At 37.7% G+C, this 14,935-nt stretch overlaps 1 protein-coding gene across 1 annotated transcript in view; it reads right to left on the bottom strand.

Annotated features, from left to right (window-relative positions):
- The window catches only part of LOC117328103 (rho GTPase-activating protein 20-like), a 208,158-nt gene that overhangs the window by 109,536 nt on the left and 83,687 nt on the right, over positions 1 to 14,935 (bottom strand). The window contains exon 7 of the mRNA XM_033885463.1: positions 13,268 to 13,370. Within this exon, the coding sequence (XP_033741354.1) occupies positions 13,268 to 13,370 (103 nt within the window). The remainder of the gene's footprint in view (positions 1 to 13,267; positions 13,371 to 14,935) is intronic.

Below are 14,935 nucleotides of genomic sequence, written 5' to 3' on the forward strand. Positions count from 1 at the left end.
ACCAAGGGGAACTTACAAAAATGTTTGAGAAAGATCCCTTCAGTACTTTCTGAAAAATAGCGATAACAAACTTCAATTGTCAAAATCCAAGATGGCTGCCTGTAGGCCATGTTTTTTTTACGTTTAGTCTCAAAATGCAATATGCATAAAAAGGCACTGAGGGGAACCTACATATGAAAATTTGAGAAAGATCCCTTCAGCACTTTCTGAGAAACAGCGATAACAAACTTTAATTGTCAAAATCTAAAATGGCTGCCTGTCGGCCATGTTGTTTTCCGATAGGTCTCAAAATGTAATATGCATACCTAGGCACCAAGGGGAACCTACATATGAAATTTGAGAAAGATCCCTTCAGTACTTTCTGAGAAATAGCGATAACAAACTTCAATTGTCAAAATCCAAGATGGCTGGCTGTCGGCCATGTTGTTTTCCGATTGGTCTCAAAATGCAATATGTATAACAACGCACCAAGGGGAACCCACATATAAAATTTGAGAAAGATCCCTTCAGTACTTTCTCAGTAATAGCGATAACAAACTTCAATTGTCAAAATCCAAGATGGCTGCCTGTCGGCCATGTTGTTTTCCGATTGGTCTCAAAATGCAATATGCATAACTAGGCACCAAGGGGAACCTACATATGAAATTTGAGAAAGATCCCTTCCGTACTTTCTCAGAAATAGCGATAACAAACTTCAATTATCAAAATCCAAGATGGCTGCCTGTCGGCCATGTTGTTTTCCGATTGGTCTCAAAATGCAATATGCATAACTAGGCACCAAGGGGAGCCTACATATGAAATTTGAGAAAGATCCCTTCAGTACTTTCTCAGAAATAGCGATAACAAACTTCAATTATCAAAATCCAAGATGGCTGCCTGTCGGCCATGTTGTTTTCCGATTGGTCTCAAAATGCAATATGCATAACTAGGCACCAAGGGGAGCCTACATATGAAATTTGTGAAAGATCCCTTCTGTATTTTCTCAGAAATAGCGATAACAAACTTCAATTGTCAAAATCCAAGATGGCTGCCTGTCGGCCATGTTGTTTTCCGATTGGTCTCAAAATGCAATATGCATAACTAGGCACCAAGGGGAACCCACATATGAAATTTGAGAAAGATCCCTTCAGTACTTTCTGAGGATTAGCGATAACAAGAATTGTTTACGGACGGACGGACGGACGGAGGGACGGACGGACGGAGGGACGGACGGACGGACGGACGACGGACCACGGACGCAGGGCGATTTGAATAGCCCACCATCTGATGATGGTGGGCTAATAAGAAATCTTATCTTCATCCCTGTTGTATAACAAACACACAGCATTTATTTAGCTGTAATATACCATGCAATTCATGATAATGCAAATTGGTGAGTCTGGTTTTGAAAGGTGACAACAGAGATTTGGTAGCCTAAAGGAGATGTCTTACAAGCTGTGTATAGTGAGAGATAATCCTCAAACACCATGTAAATGGATTGATGACAAGAATAGCAAGTGTGCAGGTGAACAATAATTCAGCATCAGGCTGTTAGGTTTTTATGGCCAAGAATACCAATTAGATGTAATTGTGTTACCTTACTGTATAGCCATCCAGACCTCACAAGTTGGAAAGACATATAAAACATAAAGCTCTGTCGGAAAGTTCCTAAAAACTCTTATAATCCAATGAATATTTGCTCAATTCCCCTCAATTTCATATTTTACAATACAGATTTTCCTCCATTCTATCACCTTATAAATTGTGCTAAAAGTTTTGGTGATTCCCCTGAACCCTTTAGCCCTACAACTACACGAGAACACCAGTGTATCCCACTGAACCCTTTAGTCCTACACCTACAGGAGAACACCAGTGTATCCCCCTGAACCCTTTAGCCCTACACCTACACGAGAACACCAGTGTATCCCCTTGAACCCATTAGTCCTACTGGCTACACCTACATGAGAACACCAGTGTATCCCACTGAACCCTCTAGCCCTACACCTACACGAGAACACCAGTGTATCCCCTGAACCCTCTAGCCCTACACCTACATGAGAACACCAGTGTTTCCCCCTGAACCCTCTAGCCCTACACCTACACGAGAACACCAGTGTATCCCCTGAACCCTCTAGCCCTACAACTTCATGAGAACACCAGTGTATCCCCCTGAACCCTTTAGCCCTACAACTTCACGAGAACACCAGTGTATCCCCTGAACCCTCTAGCCCTACACCTACACGAGAACACCAGTGTATCCCCTGAACCCTCTAGCCCTACAACTACACGAGAACACCAGTGTATCCCCCTGAACCCTCTAGCCCTACACCTACACGAGAACACAGTGTATCCCCTTGAACCCATTAGTCCTACTGGCTACACCTACATGAGAACACCAGTGTATCCCCTGAATCCTCTTGCCTACACCTTTATGAAAACACCAGTGTATCCCCCTGAACCATATAAAGATCAATTTACCTGAAGAAAGCATGTAATACTATTCTGGTATTGTAGTTACAGCATTATTACAGAGATCGTGAAGGGAATAGCCATCAATACTGGAAAGACTTCTGATATTAATGTGATCAGAGGAATGCAGATATCCGCCTGTTGAGATCAGATCCTTGGAATGCAAATGAATAAATTGTATGCTTTATTGTAGTGAAACTACAGATCAGCACACAGAAATTTAAATGGACAAATTGTTTACAGTTAAACTGTATTCTGGTGAAAATATGCAATAAATATGATAAAATCTCCCATAACTTGTCACCTCAGTGTAACAGCATGTTACCGCTAACTCCTATCTCCCCACAATGTGCACATTGCACGAACACACCTAGATGGAATGTGTGATCATGGATAAGACTGCAACAACAACCAACAACAGTATGTTGTAGTCTTCCTAGCTCATAAAAACTGCAGGATTTTAAAGCCCTTATTTGGCTATCGATGTTCCGTAACAGGAAAACAGTATTCAACTGCACCAGAAATATTCATATTAATAAAAAAAATATATAATTCCAAAGAAATCATTTCAAAAACCAAATATGTGGAATATGTTGAACTAAAGTGTAATGTTGATGATATTTTATGGTATGATATTGTGGACTATTTCTTACCTATTCTATGTACAATTAAAGTGCTTACGTTGTAGAACTAAGTATCAGTAAAATCTACAGACTGAAAACTAATGAAATTATATAGTGTTTTTTTCTTCACCATTACAATGATAATGGAGTCCATTAAATTATGCGGTTACTATGGCTCCCAGTGGCTGATGGTCCATACTGATAACCTGACATCAGATGGGGTGACAGGCTGGCTTTGTACCACAGTCGGGGCAGAGTGACACCATCTCCCACAAACCTTTACTTATATTAACTTTTTGCTAAGAGAATATTAAATGATTGTGATGATTTGTTCTTGATGAACGTACTTTTAACAAGAGATCCCAGAGGGATCTTGGCGCCCACCATTGAATGATCTTCATAGGTTCCATGTCAGATTGATCTTTTCTCTACTTTTCCCTTCCTCTAAGTCTTACTAATCTCTGTAAATTCAGAAACAGCCCTCCATTACTTTTCAAACAAAGGGAACCTATATATAAAATTTAAGATTTAGCGATAATGGCTGTCTGTCTGCCATGTTGTTTTCGGATTGGTCCCAAAATGCAACATCAGGGACCAAAGGGAATCTACATATGAAATTTGAGAAAGATCCCTTCAGCACCTTCTGTATAGCGATAACAAACTTCAATTGTCAAAATCCAAGATGGCTTCCTGTCAGCCATGTTGTTTTCCGATTTGTCTCAAAATGCAATATGCATAACTAGGCACCAAGGAGAACCTATATATGAAATTTGAGAAAGATCCCTTTATTACTTTTTGAGAATTAGCGATAACAAACTTCAATTGTCAAAATCCAGGATGGCTGCCTGTCGGCCATGTTGTTTTCTGTTTGGTCTCAAAATGCAATATGCATAACTAGGCACCAAGGGGAACCTACATATCAAATTTGAGAAAGATCCCTTCACTGCTTTCTGAGAATTAGCGATAACAAACTTCAATTGTCAAAATCCAAGATGGCTGCCTGTTGGCCATGTTGTTTCCCGATTGGTCTCAAAATGCAATATGCATAACTAGGCACCAAGGGGAACCTATATATGAAATTTGAGAAAGATCCCTTCAGTACTTTCTGAGAAATAGCGATAACAAGAATTGTTTACGGATGGACGGACGGACGACGGACGCAGGGCGATTTGAATAGCCCACCATCTGATGATGGTGGGCTAATAAAAGTCCATTTACTTCTATACCCATGACCTCTGAGTTTGTCCACTTCTATACCCAAGACCTCTGAGTTTGTCCACTTCTATACCTATGACCTCTGAGTTTGTCCACTTCTATACCTAAGACATCTGAGTTTGTCCACTTCTTTTCCTAAGACCTCTTGAGTCTGTCCACTTCTATACTTAAGACCTTTGAGTTTGTCCATCTCTACATTTGAGTTTTTTCCTCTTTATTATCTGAGCCTTACATGCCTTTCAATGACCAGCCAGTAAGGTTTGTTTGTTGGGTTTATTTCCCCATGAACAGCCAGGGTCATTTTAAGGTGTGGTCTCCTTGTAGTAGCTAGTGGCTCCCTCAATAACATCATTGGGAAGGCATGTCACATGCCATCCTGAGCAATTATGGTTAAGTGTCTTGGCCATGGACACAACCAGCATAGCCTGAGAAACACAAACCTCCACAGGTAGGGAGTGCCAAACCATGAACCTCGGATACTCTAACTGAATGAGCTATTGTAGCCCCTTTGCTAGTAAGGCAAACCAAATAATTGGTTTGTTATAAAAAATTGATAAATAAAACATCTCTTTTTCCAAGACACCAGCTAGCCATTTAACAGCTCTATATATAAACAACATATAAGGGCAGAAAGCATCTAAATCTTTAAGGATGAAAGTGAAATATTCTGACATGGTTAACGCTCTTCTTTAGAATATAACCTCTGTCATTAGTGCTGAGCATTAAGTATCTTTACTGCATTTAAGTTTCAACAAACTCTACAATATGGACCAACCAGCCACACATTAGCACCTGTGGCTGGGCTCTGTGTCTCCACGTATATATGTCAGGTAAGCTGTATGAATGATAAACAGCCGGCCTACGTAGGTAAGAAATATGAATTATTCATGAGGGTGTCTGTAACCTTTGTAAGCTATAATTTGTGAAGTAACCCTGTTTGGACAGATTTCTTACATTTGCAAGCTAAGTAAGTGGAGACGACAAATAAGCTATAAATTAAGGAGACAAATTTAGAGCAGTGAAAATTGGCAAGACAAATTCAGAATAATATAGATAACCAAAACAAATTCAGTCAAAGTAAATTATCATCAAGGTGGACTTTCATGGCAGTAGCACACTGCAAAAATAATCAGTAAAGTTCATAATATTGGTGGTTTGTTTAAAACAAAGTCTTCAGCATCACTGCATTACAGGAATAAGGTTGAAAATCAGTAATCTAGGGTACTGACAGTGTATGTCAATGTAGGGTACTGACAGTGTATGTCAATGTAGGGTACTGACAGTGTATGTCAATGTAGGGTACTGACAGTGTATGCTAATGTAGGGTACTGACAGTGTATGTCAATGTAGGGTACTGACAGTGTATGTTAATGTAGGGTACTGACAGTGTATGTCAATGTAGGGTACTGACAGTGTATGTTAATGTAGGGTACTGACAGTGTATGTCAAGGTGGGGTACTGAAAGTGTATGTTAATGTAGGGTACTGACAGTGTATGTTAATGTAGGGTACTGACAGTGTATGTTAATGTAGGGTACTGACAGTGTATGTTAATGTAGGGTACTGACAGTGTTAATGTAGGGTACTGACAGTGTATGTTAATTTAGGGTACTGACAGTGTATGTTAATGTAGGGTACTTACAGTGTATGTCAATGTAGGGTACAGACAGTGTATGTCAATGTAGGGTACTGACAGTGTATGTTAATGTAGGGTACTGACAGTGTATGTCAATGTAGGGTACTGTCAGTGTTAATGTAGAGTACTGACAGTGTATGTTAATTTAGGGTACTGACAGTGTATGTCAATGTAGGGTACTGACAGTGTATGTTAATGTAGGGTACTGACAGTGTATGTCAATGTAGGGTACAGACAGTGTATGTTAATGTAGGGTACTTACAGTGTATGTCAATGTAGGGTACAGACAGTGTATGTCAATGTAGGGTACTGACAGTGTATGTTAATGTAGGGTACTGACAGTGTATGTTAATGTAGGGTACTGACAGTGTATGTTAATGTAGGGTACTGACAGTGTTAATGTAGGGTACTGACAGTGTTAATGTAGGGTACTGACAGTGTTAATGTAGGGTACTGACAGTGTTAATGTAGGGTACTGACAGTGTATGTTAATGTAGGGTACTGACAGTGTATGTTAATGTAGGGTACTGACAGTGTTAATGTAGGGTACAGACAGTGTATGTCAATGTAGGGTACTGACAGTGTATGTTAATGTAGGGTACTGACAATGTATGTTAATGTAGGGTACTGACAGTGTTAATGTAGGGTACAGACAATGTATGTCAATGTAGGGTACTGACAGTGTATGTCAATGTAGGGTACTGACAGTGTATGTTAATGTAGGGTACTGACAGTGTTAATGTAGGGTACTGACAGTGTATGTTAATGTAGGGTACTGACAATGTATGTTAATGTAGGGTACTGACAGTGTATGTTAATGTAGGGTACTTACAGTGTTAATGTAGGGTACTGACAGTGTTAATGTAGGGTACTGACAGTGTATGTTAATGTAGGGTACTGACAATGTATGTTAATGTAGGGTACTGACAGTGTATGTTAATGTAGGGTACTGACAGTGTTAATGTAGGGTACTGACAGTGTATGTCAATGTAGGGTACTGACAGTGTATATCAATGTAGGGTACTGACAGTGTTAATGTAGGGTACTGACAGTGTTAATGTAGGGTACTGACAGTATATGTCAATGTAGGGTACTGACAGTATATGTCAATGTAGGGTACTGACAGTGTATGTCAATGTAGGGTACTGACAGTGTTAATGTAGGGTACAGACAGTGTATGTTAATGTAGGGTACAGACAGTGTATGTTAATGTAGGGTACTGACAGTGTATGTTAATGTAGGGTACTGACAGTGTATGTCAATGTGGGGTACTGACAGTGTATGTTAATGTAGGGTACTGACAGTGTATGTTAATGTAGAGTACTGACAGTGTATTTCAATGTAGGGTACTGACAGTGTTAATGTAGGGTACTGACAGTGTATGTTAATGTAGGGTACTGACAGTGTATGTTAATGTAGGGTACTGACAGTGTATGTTAATGTAGAGTACTGACAGTGTATTTCAATGTAGGGTACTGACAGTGTATGTCAATGTAGGGTACTGACAGTGTATGCTAATGTAGGGTACAGACAGTGTATGTTAATGTAGAATACTGACAGTGTATGTCAATGTAGGGTACTGACAGTGTATGTCAATGTAGGGTACTGACAGTGTATGTCAATGTGGGGTACTGACAGTGTATGTTAATGTAGGGTACTGTCAGTGTATGTCAATGTAGGGTACTGACAGTGTATGTTAATGTAGGGTACTGACAGTGTTAATGTAGGGTACTGACAGTGTTAATGTAGGGTACTGACAGTGTATGTTAATGTAGGGTACTGACAGTGTATGTTAATGTAGGGTACTGACAGTGTATGTTAATGTAGGGTACTGACAGTGTATGTTAATGTAGGGTACTGACAATGTATGTTAATGTAGGGTACTGACAGTGTATGTTAATGTAGGGTACTGACAGTGTATGTTAATGTAGGGTACTGACAGTGTATGTTAATGTAGGGTACTGACAGTGTATGTTAATGTAGGGTACTGACAATGTATGTTAATGTAGGGTACTGTCAGTGTATGTCAATGTAGGGTACTGACAGTGTATGTTAATGTAGGGTACTGACAGTGTTAATGTAGGGTACTGACAGTGTATGTCAATGTAGGGTACTGACAGTGTATGTTAATGTAGGGTACTGACAGTGTATGTCAATGTAGGGTACTGACAGTGTATGTCAATGTAGGGTACTGACAGTGTCAATGTAGGGTACTGACAGTGTGTGTCAATGTAGGGTACTGACAGTGTATGTTAATGTAGGGTACTGACAGTGTTAATGTAGGGTACTGACAGTGTTAATGTAGGGTACTGACAGTGTATGTTAATGTAGGGTTCTGACAGTGTATGTCAATGTAGGGTACAGACAGTGTATGTTAATGTAGGGTACTGACAGTGTATGTCAATGTAGGGTACTGACAGTGTATGTTAATGTAGGGTACTGACAGTGTATGTTAATGTAGGGTACTGACAGTGTATGTTAATGTAGGGTACTGACAGTGTATGTTAATGTAGGGTACTGACAGTGTATGTTAATGTAGGGTACTGACAATGTATGTTAATGTAGGGTACTGTCAGTGTATGTCAATGTAGGGTACTGACAGTGTATGTTAATGTAGGGTACTGACAGTGTTAATGTAGGGTACTGACAGTGTATGTCAATGTAGGGTACTGACAGTGTATGTTAATGTAGGGTACTGACAGTGTATGTCAATGTAGGGTACTGACAGTGTATGTCAATGTAGGGTACTGACAGTGTCAATGTAGGGTACTGACAGTGTGTGTCAATGTAGGGTACTGACAGTGTATGTTAATGTAGGGTACTGACAGTGTTAATGTAGGGTACTGACAGTGTTAATGTAGGGTACTGACAGTGTATGTTAATGTAGGGTTCTGACAGTGTATGTCAATGTAGGGTACAGACAGTGTATGTTAATGTAGGGTACTGACAGTGTATGTCAATGTAGGGTACTGACAGTGTATGTTAATGTAGGGTACTGACAGTGTATGTTAATGTAGGGTACTGACAGTGTATGTTAATGTAGGGTACTGACAGTGTTAATGTAGGGTACAGACAGTGTATGTCAATGTAGGGTACTGACAGTGTATGTTAATGTAGGGTACTGACAATGTATGTTAATGTAGGGTACTGACAGTGTATGTCAATGTAGGGTACTGACAGTGTATGTTAATGTAGGGTACTGACAGTGTATGTTAATGTAGGGTACTGACAGTGTATGTTAATGTAGGGTACTGACAGTGTATGTTAATGTAGGGTACTGACAGTGTCTGTTAATGTAGGGTACTGACAGTGTATGTCAATGTAGGGTACTGACAATGTATGTTAATGTAGGGTACTGACAGTGTATGTCAATGTAGGGTACTGACAGTGTATGTTAATGTAGGGTACTGACAGTGTATGTTAATGTAGGGTACTGACAGTGTATGTTAATGTAGGGTACTGACAGTGTATGTTAATGTAGGGTACTGACAGTGTCTGTTAATGTAGGGTACTGACAGTGTATGTCAATGTAGGGTACTGACAATGTATGTTAATGTAGGGTACTGACAGTGTATGTTAATGTAGGGTACTGACAGTGTTAATGTAGGGTACTGACAGTGTATGTCAATGTAGGGTACAGACAGTGTATGTCAATGTAGGGTACTGACAGTGTATGTCAATGTAGGGTACTGACAGTGTATGTTAATGTAGGGTACTGACAGTGTATGTTAATGTAGGGTACTGACAGTGTATGTCAATGTAGGGTACAGACAGTGTATGTTAATGTAAGGTACTGACAGTGTATGTCAATGTAGGGTACTGACAGTGTATGTCAATGTAGGGTACTGACAGTGTTAATGTAGGGTACTGACAGTGTATGTTAATGTAGGGTACTGACAGTGTATGTTAATGTAGGGTACTGACAGTGTATGTCAATGTAGAGTACTGTCAGTGTATGTTAATTTAGGGTACTGTCAGCTTATGTGGTTGTCGGACTCCCTACAAAACCAACTGCCATGGCATCTGACATAAACTAGAGAGATATACCACTGACCCCTGACCTTTATGAGTTTTATATACAGGAGGCTGTCTCCAAGACTAAGATAGTATCTTATGTACCATACCTGGTGTCTAGGGTATACTAACACCAGGTAATGTATATTAATCTGTTCATAGATAAGTTATCTGGAATCATGTAAAAATTCATTAGCAAGAATACAAAATTGAAACTTATTTAAAAAGGTTTGTACTTATCTAAATACTAAAGAATCATTGATTTGTGTTTAATAACAATGTATGCATGACATGTAGTGAGGTTAGTGAGGTTGGTTTTATTGTGGGGTAAATTAATAGAATCTTTACTTAAATGCACTAGAATGGGGGCCTGTTTTAATTACTGTATGATTCAAAATTTTTGTTTTCTGAAGTGTAAGTTAAATGTCAGTTCACCTTGGTATGTATTGACTTGTAGATAACGATACAAAGATAACTGTAATATATCTGGTCATAAGGTGTTATTGGTTAAAACATTTCACTTGTAACCCCGAAGACATGTTTTACCTTCTCCAAACTGCATATCACTGTCCCAACCTGTGAATTGGGATTTACACACCTGACAGAACAAACAGGTATTCTGATCAATCAGCACAGGTGTAAACAAACTCAGTGTCTATGAAGAAGTTGTTGATTTTGTGAAATGCGATCAAACTTCCGACAGACTGGTACAAAAGATAAGATGATGAGACTTAGCAGGGTGAGGGTGTGCTCCTGTCAAAAAGGTAATATATCTGTCCAGGTAGGATAACGAGAATGATTGGTCAGGTAAAACCAAATTATGTTACCTGCTTAATAATATTCTTTTGATCAACAACAAGGTGATGAATTACTGGAATATTTGTTGGCAGTAAAATAAGCTGTCACATACGTGTTGTTGTTTATGAATGAAACATAACCAGCTGATATACACTAAACAAGGAGTGAAGTTCATGCTCAAAGAAATTCTCCAAGCATGCACTACAAAACAGTTCATTTAAGAAGTTGAAATTACTATAATTAGGTTTAGTTACAAAGATTAAAATATCCTGTATTAATGTTACAAATCAATCAAAGTCAGTCCTACAATAAGAGGCCTAAATGTCCTGTATTGCTACAAGTTTGGTATACATGCCAGTGGCAATAACAGCCTCTTAGGGAGCGAAATGATTTTATGGACAGAGTTGAGTAGTTTGATAAAAATTGACCTGAAATATTTGTAAAACAGTTGGAGCTTATCAAAAACAAAGTGGCCATCTTGGAATTGGCCAATAAACTCAATCCTATCAAATTAAGATAAAATCAAGCCACACATAAGTGAAGAGGTTTATGCCAATACAACAAATAGATCAATATTTACTGTCACATTCAAAATTCCAACAATACATGCTTTTTAAAGACGTATTTATTTTCTCATGATGTTAAATCACATAACCCTTCATAATTAATAATATGAACAAATACCCAATTTTGTTATCAATTATTACAGGGTCTGTATCTGGTTATGAGACATCAGAAGTTATAAGAACAGGAAATTATTTTCCATCATCTTACCAAAGAAAACCTCACCATATGTATCTCTATCACAATGTAAACAATCTTACCAAACAGGAAATAGGACACGATTCTGTTGACAATAAAACACCTGTACCTACTCCAACCCATCAGGATACTCCAACCCATCAGGAACAGGATGGTTTTATTGAAAAGCTGTGGATGGGATAGGCTAGACAAATGTGTAAATTAAAATCAGTTATTATTTAAAGAAAAAATGTTTAAGATTTGAAGTGTTTTCCTAGTGGTTACATCAAATTTAGAGGTAAAACAACAAGGTCTGAATGATACCAATATTTGGAATGGAATGTGAAATATCTAATGACATAAATATCATTCTGGAATTCATCTTTTGATAAATCACCTGAAAGACACAATATTTTGTTTTACATTTAATATAAAACTCAGAGTACACACAATGGATAACTTGTTCCAACAGTTGCCATTTGATATAACAAATTCCCACAATTGGCCAAAAAGTACCATATTTCTTTGTAAATAAGCACCTGCCCTCAATAAGCACCCTTGTGCATTTTTTTCATCAATTTTGAAAAAGTAAGCTTAACATAGCTCATAAATAAGCTCTCCCCAAATGTCGATACTTGAACTTGACACTAAGGGTGAGGGTTTATTTGAGGATAAACATGGAATTTGTTTGTGTTATTTCTTTATCACACAAATTAGAATGTTAACAAAATAAATTCTTTGCTTTTATATCACATGGATATCTAACTATGGTGATGTCCTAAGTACATAAAGTTCTGTGGCTGGTGATCGATTCACCATTGTAAATCAACTCTTAAAGAATTGAGATTGCAAAGAGTTTTTAAATAACATGTCCTAGGGGAAGTAACTCTTACAGGTTTGGAAAATGTATGGCTACTGTCCACACCATATGACTGACGTTAGGAAGGGTCTTATTGGGTATATATGAGGGAAAGCACTTGTACATAAACATATGTACAAGGTATGACACTACCTCACTCCATTGGACAATTTCTGTACCAAAATCAATTGCATTCAAAACAAACCTGGTACCATTTGATTTAAAAGATACTCAATATTTTCCATACAATGTATGTATGCATCATTGTATTCTTTTCATGTCTGTCAACTGACCACTGGCAATTTTCCTATTGAAAAGTCCCCAACAAGATATTTATATTACATGTATATAATATCTGTATTTCTGTATGTGTAGTAAATACTAGCGAAATATATCACTCGGCTAGAGAGAAATTCTTGAAATATATCACTCGGCTAGAGAGAAATTCTCGAAATATACCACTCAGCTAGAGAGAAATTCTCGAAATATACCACTAAGCTAGAGAGAAATTCTCGAAATATACCACTCGGCTAGAGAGAAATTCTCGAAATATACCACTCAGCTAGATAGAAATTCTCTTTTGCTCCATTAGTAGAATACTAAGACTATATAGTGGTCCAGGTTTGATTCCTAGAAGTGGCAATGAATTATATTTAATTATGTTGCATATCCAATATAGAAAATATATATAATAAAAATATAAATATTCAATCAAAAACCACAGTAAAGACTATAACTGAATTGCTGATAAACCCATTCATAACAAGGTTTCACACATCAAATATCCAAGCCAAATTTTCAGGAGGCCAGGACGGTATCATCCAAAACAAAGACACTGCCGTGTTACCAGGTGGAGCCACCAGGACGGTATCATTACCAGGTGGAGCCACGGTGGTACAGCAGAAATACCAGTAAAAGCTAATCGAGTACTTACAGGGAGATGGAGTAGGGTATGTATAGTGTGCTCAGCTTTCCCTCGTCTCAGGTCACAGAAAGTCACAAACGAATCCTCGCACTTAAACTTGTCTTCTAGCAATCTGGAAAAGGGACATGAAAAAGAAATTGAATGTGGCCGTTCAGTGAGCACAGTCCAGTTTGGTTCCAGTTGATCAACTTCTAGTTTTATCATTGTCAGATAATTTACTGACAATTAAATGCTGGGGTGAACAAGTGCAAATTCTGTCTTTAGATATAACATTACAGATATACACTATATACCAGAAAGAACTAGATCTCGCCATAAATAAACATTAAAAGCCATCACCACAACACATTAGCTGACATATCTGAGCTTTACCACAGTAAAACTTCAACTTTATTGTATTTGACATGAAATCATTCAATACTGGCTGACATTTTTTATAATGTTGCATCAGTTCAATGGACACAAACTATTTTGGCTGAAACTCTAGCTGAGACAGGTTTTCATGTTGATCAGTTATTTACATCCATGTATGGAAGGTGTACATCCATTCCATCATTTAGAAATGCTGTAAATAAAATGTGTACATCCAATCCCATCATTGGCTGTAAATAAAATATGTACATCCCATTCCATCATTTGCTATAAATAAAATGTGTACATTCCATCAAATCATTTGCTGTAAATAAAATGTGTATATTCCATCAAATCATTTGCTGTAAATAAAATGTGTACATCCCATTCCATCATTTGCTGTAAATGAAACTTGTACATTCCATTCCATCATTTGCTGTAAATAAAATATGTACATTCCATCAAATCATTTGCTGTAAATGAAACCAGCAAATGAAACATGTCCATCCCATTCCATCATTTGCTGTAAATAAAATGTGTACATTCCATACTATCATTTGCTGTAAATAAAACGTGTATATTCCATCAAATCATTTGCTGTAAATGAAACGTGTCCATCCCATTCCATCATTTGCTGTAAATAAAAAGTGTACATCCCATTTCATCATTTGATGTAAATAAAACGTGTACATTCCATCAAATCATTTGCTGTAAATAAAATGTGTACATCCCATTCAATCATTTGCTGTAAATAAAATGTGTACATCCCATCCAATCATTTGCTGTGTCCTGTACTGCAGCTCAAATCCTTTGACCTCTGACCTTAACATAGCGAGTTCTGTAACCCTGCCAATGTATTACATGTGATTTGAGGAATGTATTCTTGTAAGATAACTCACATGCAGGATGGATTGGTAGAGATTACACTTTGGCCACATCATCCACACACCCTAACAGCAGTGTACAACACCTTGCTAGTTTTATAAAGTAGTTCACCAAAAATATACCTTTGCACTTTTAGTCCAAATTTTACATAAATCAACTAAATTTTTTCAATGCGGCCATGATAAATGGACTTAACAGTAAGAGTACACTGTAACACGTAATGTATACCGGAGCTCAGTCCCCATCCTCTTCTTAATTTCATTCTAATTTATTCTATAATGTCGTTTGCTGGATTAAAAAGGAAATTTCTCAAATTAGTGGCATAAGTCAAGACAATCTATTTTATCAAAGTGTTGACACTTTCTTTTAAAATCATTCAGAAAATAAATAATTCAAAATTCTATAACTAGGGCACATCAATCTTAGTTAAAGTAGATAAGT

This window comes from Pecten maximus, chromosome 5 (genome assembly GCF_902652985.1).
Source record: "Pecten maximus chromosome 5, xPecMax1.1, whole genome shotgun sequence".
Taxonomy (NCBI): Eukaryota; Metazoa; Mollusca; class Bivalvia; order Pectinida; family Pectinidae; genus Pecten; species Pecten maximus.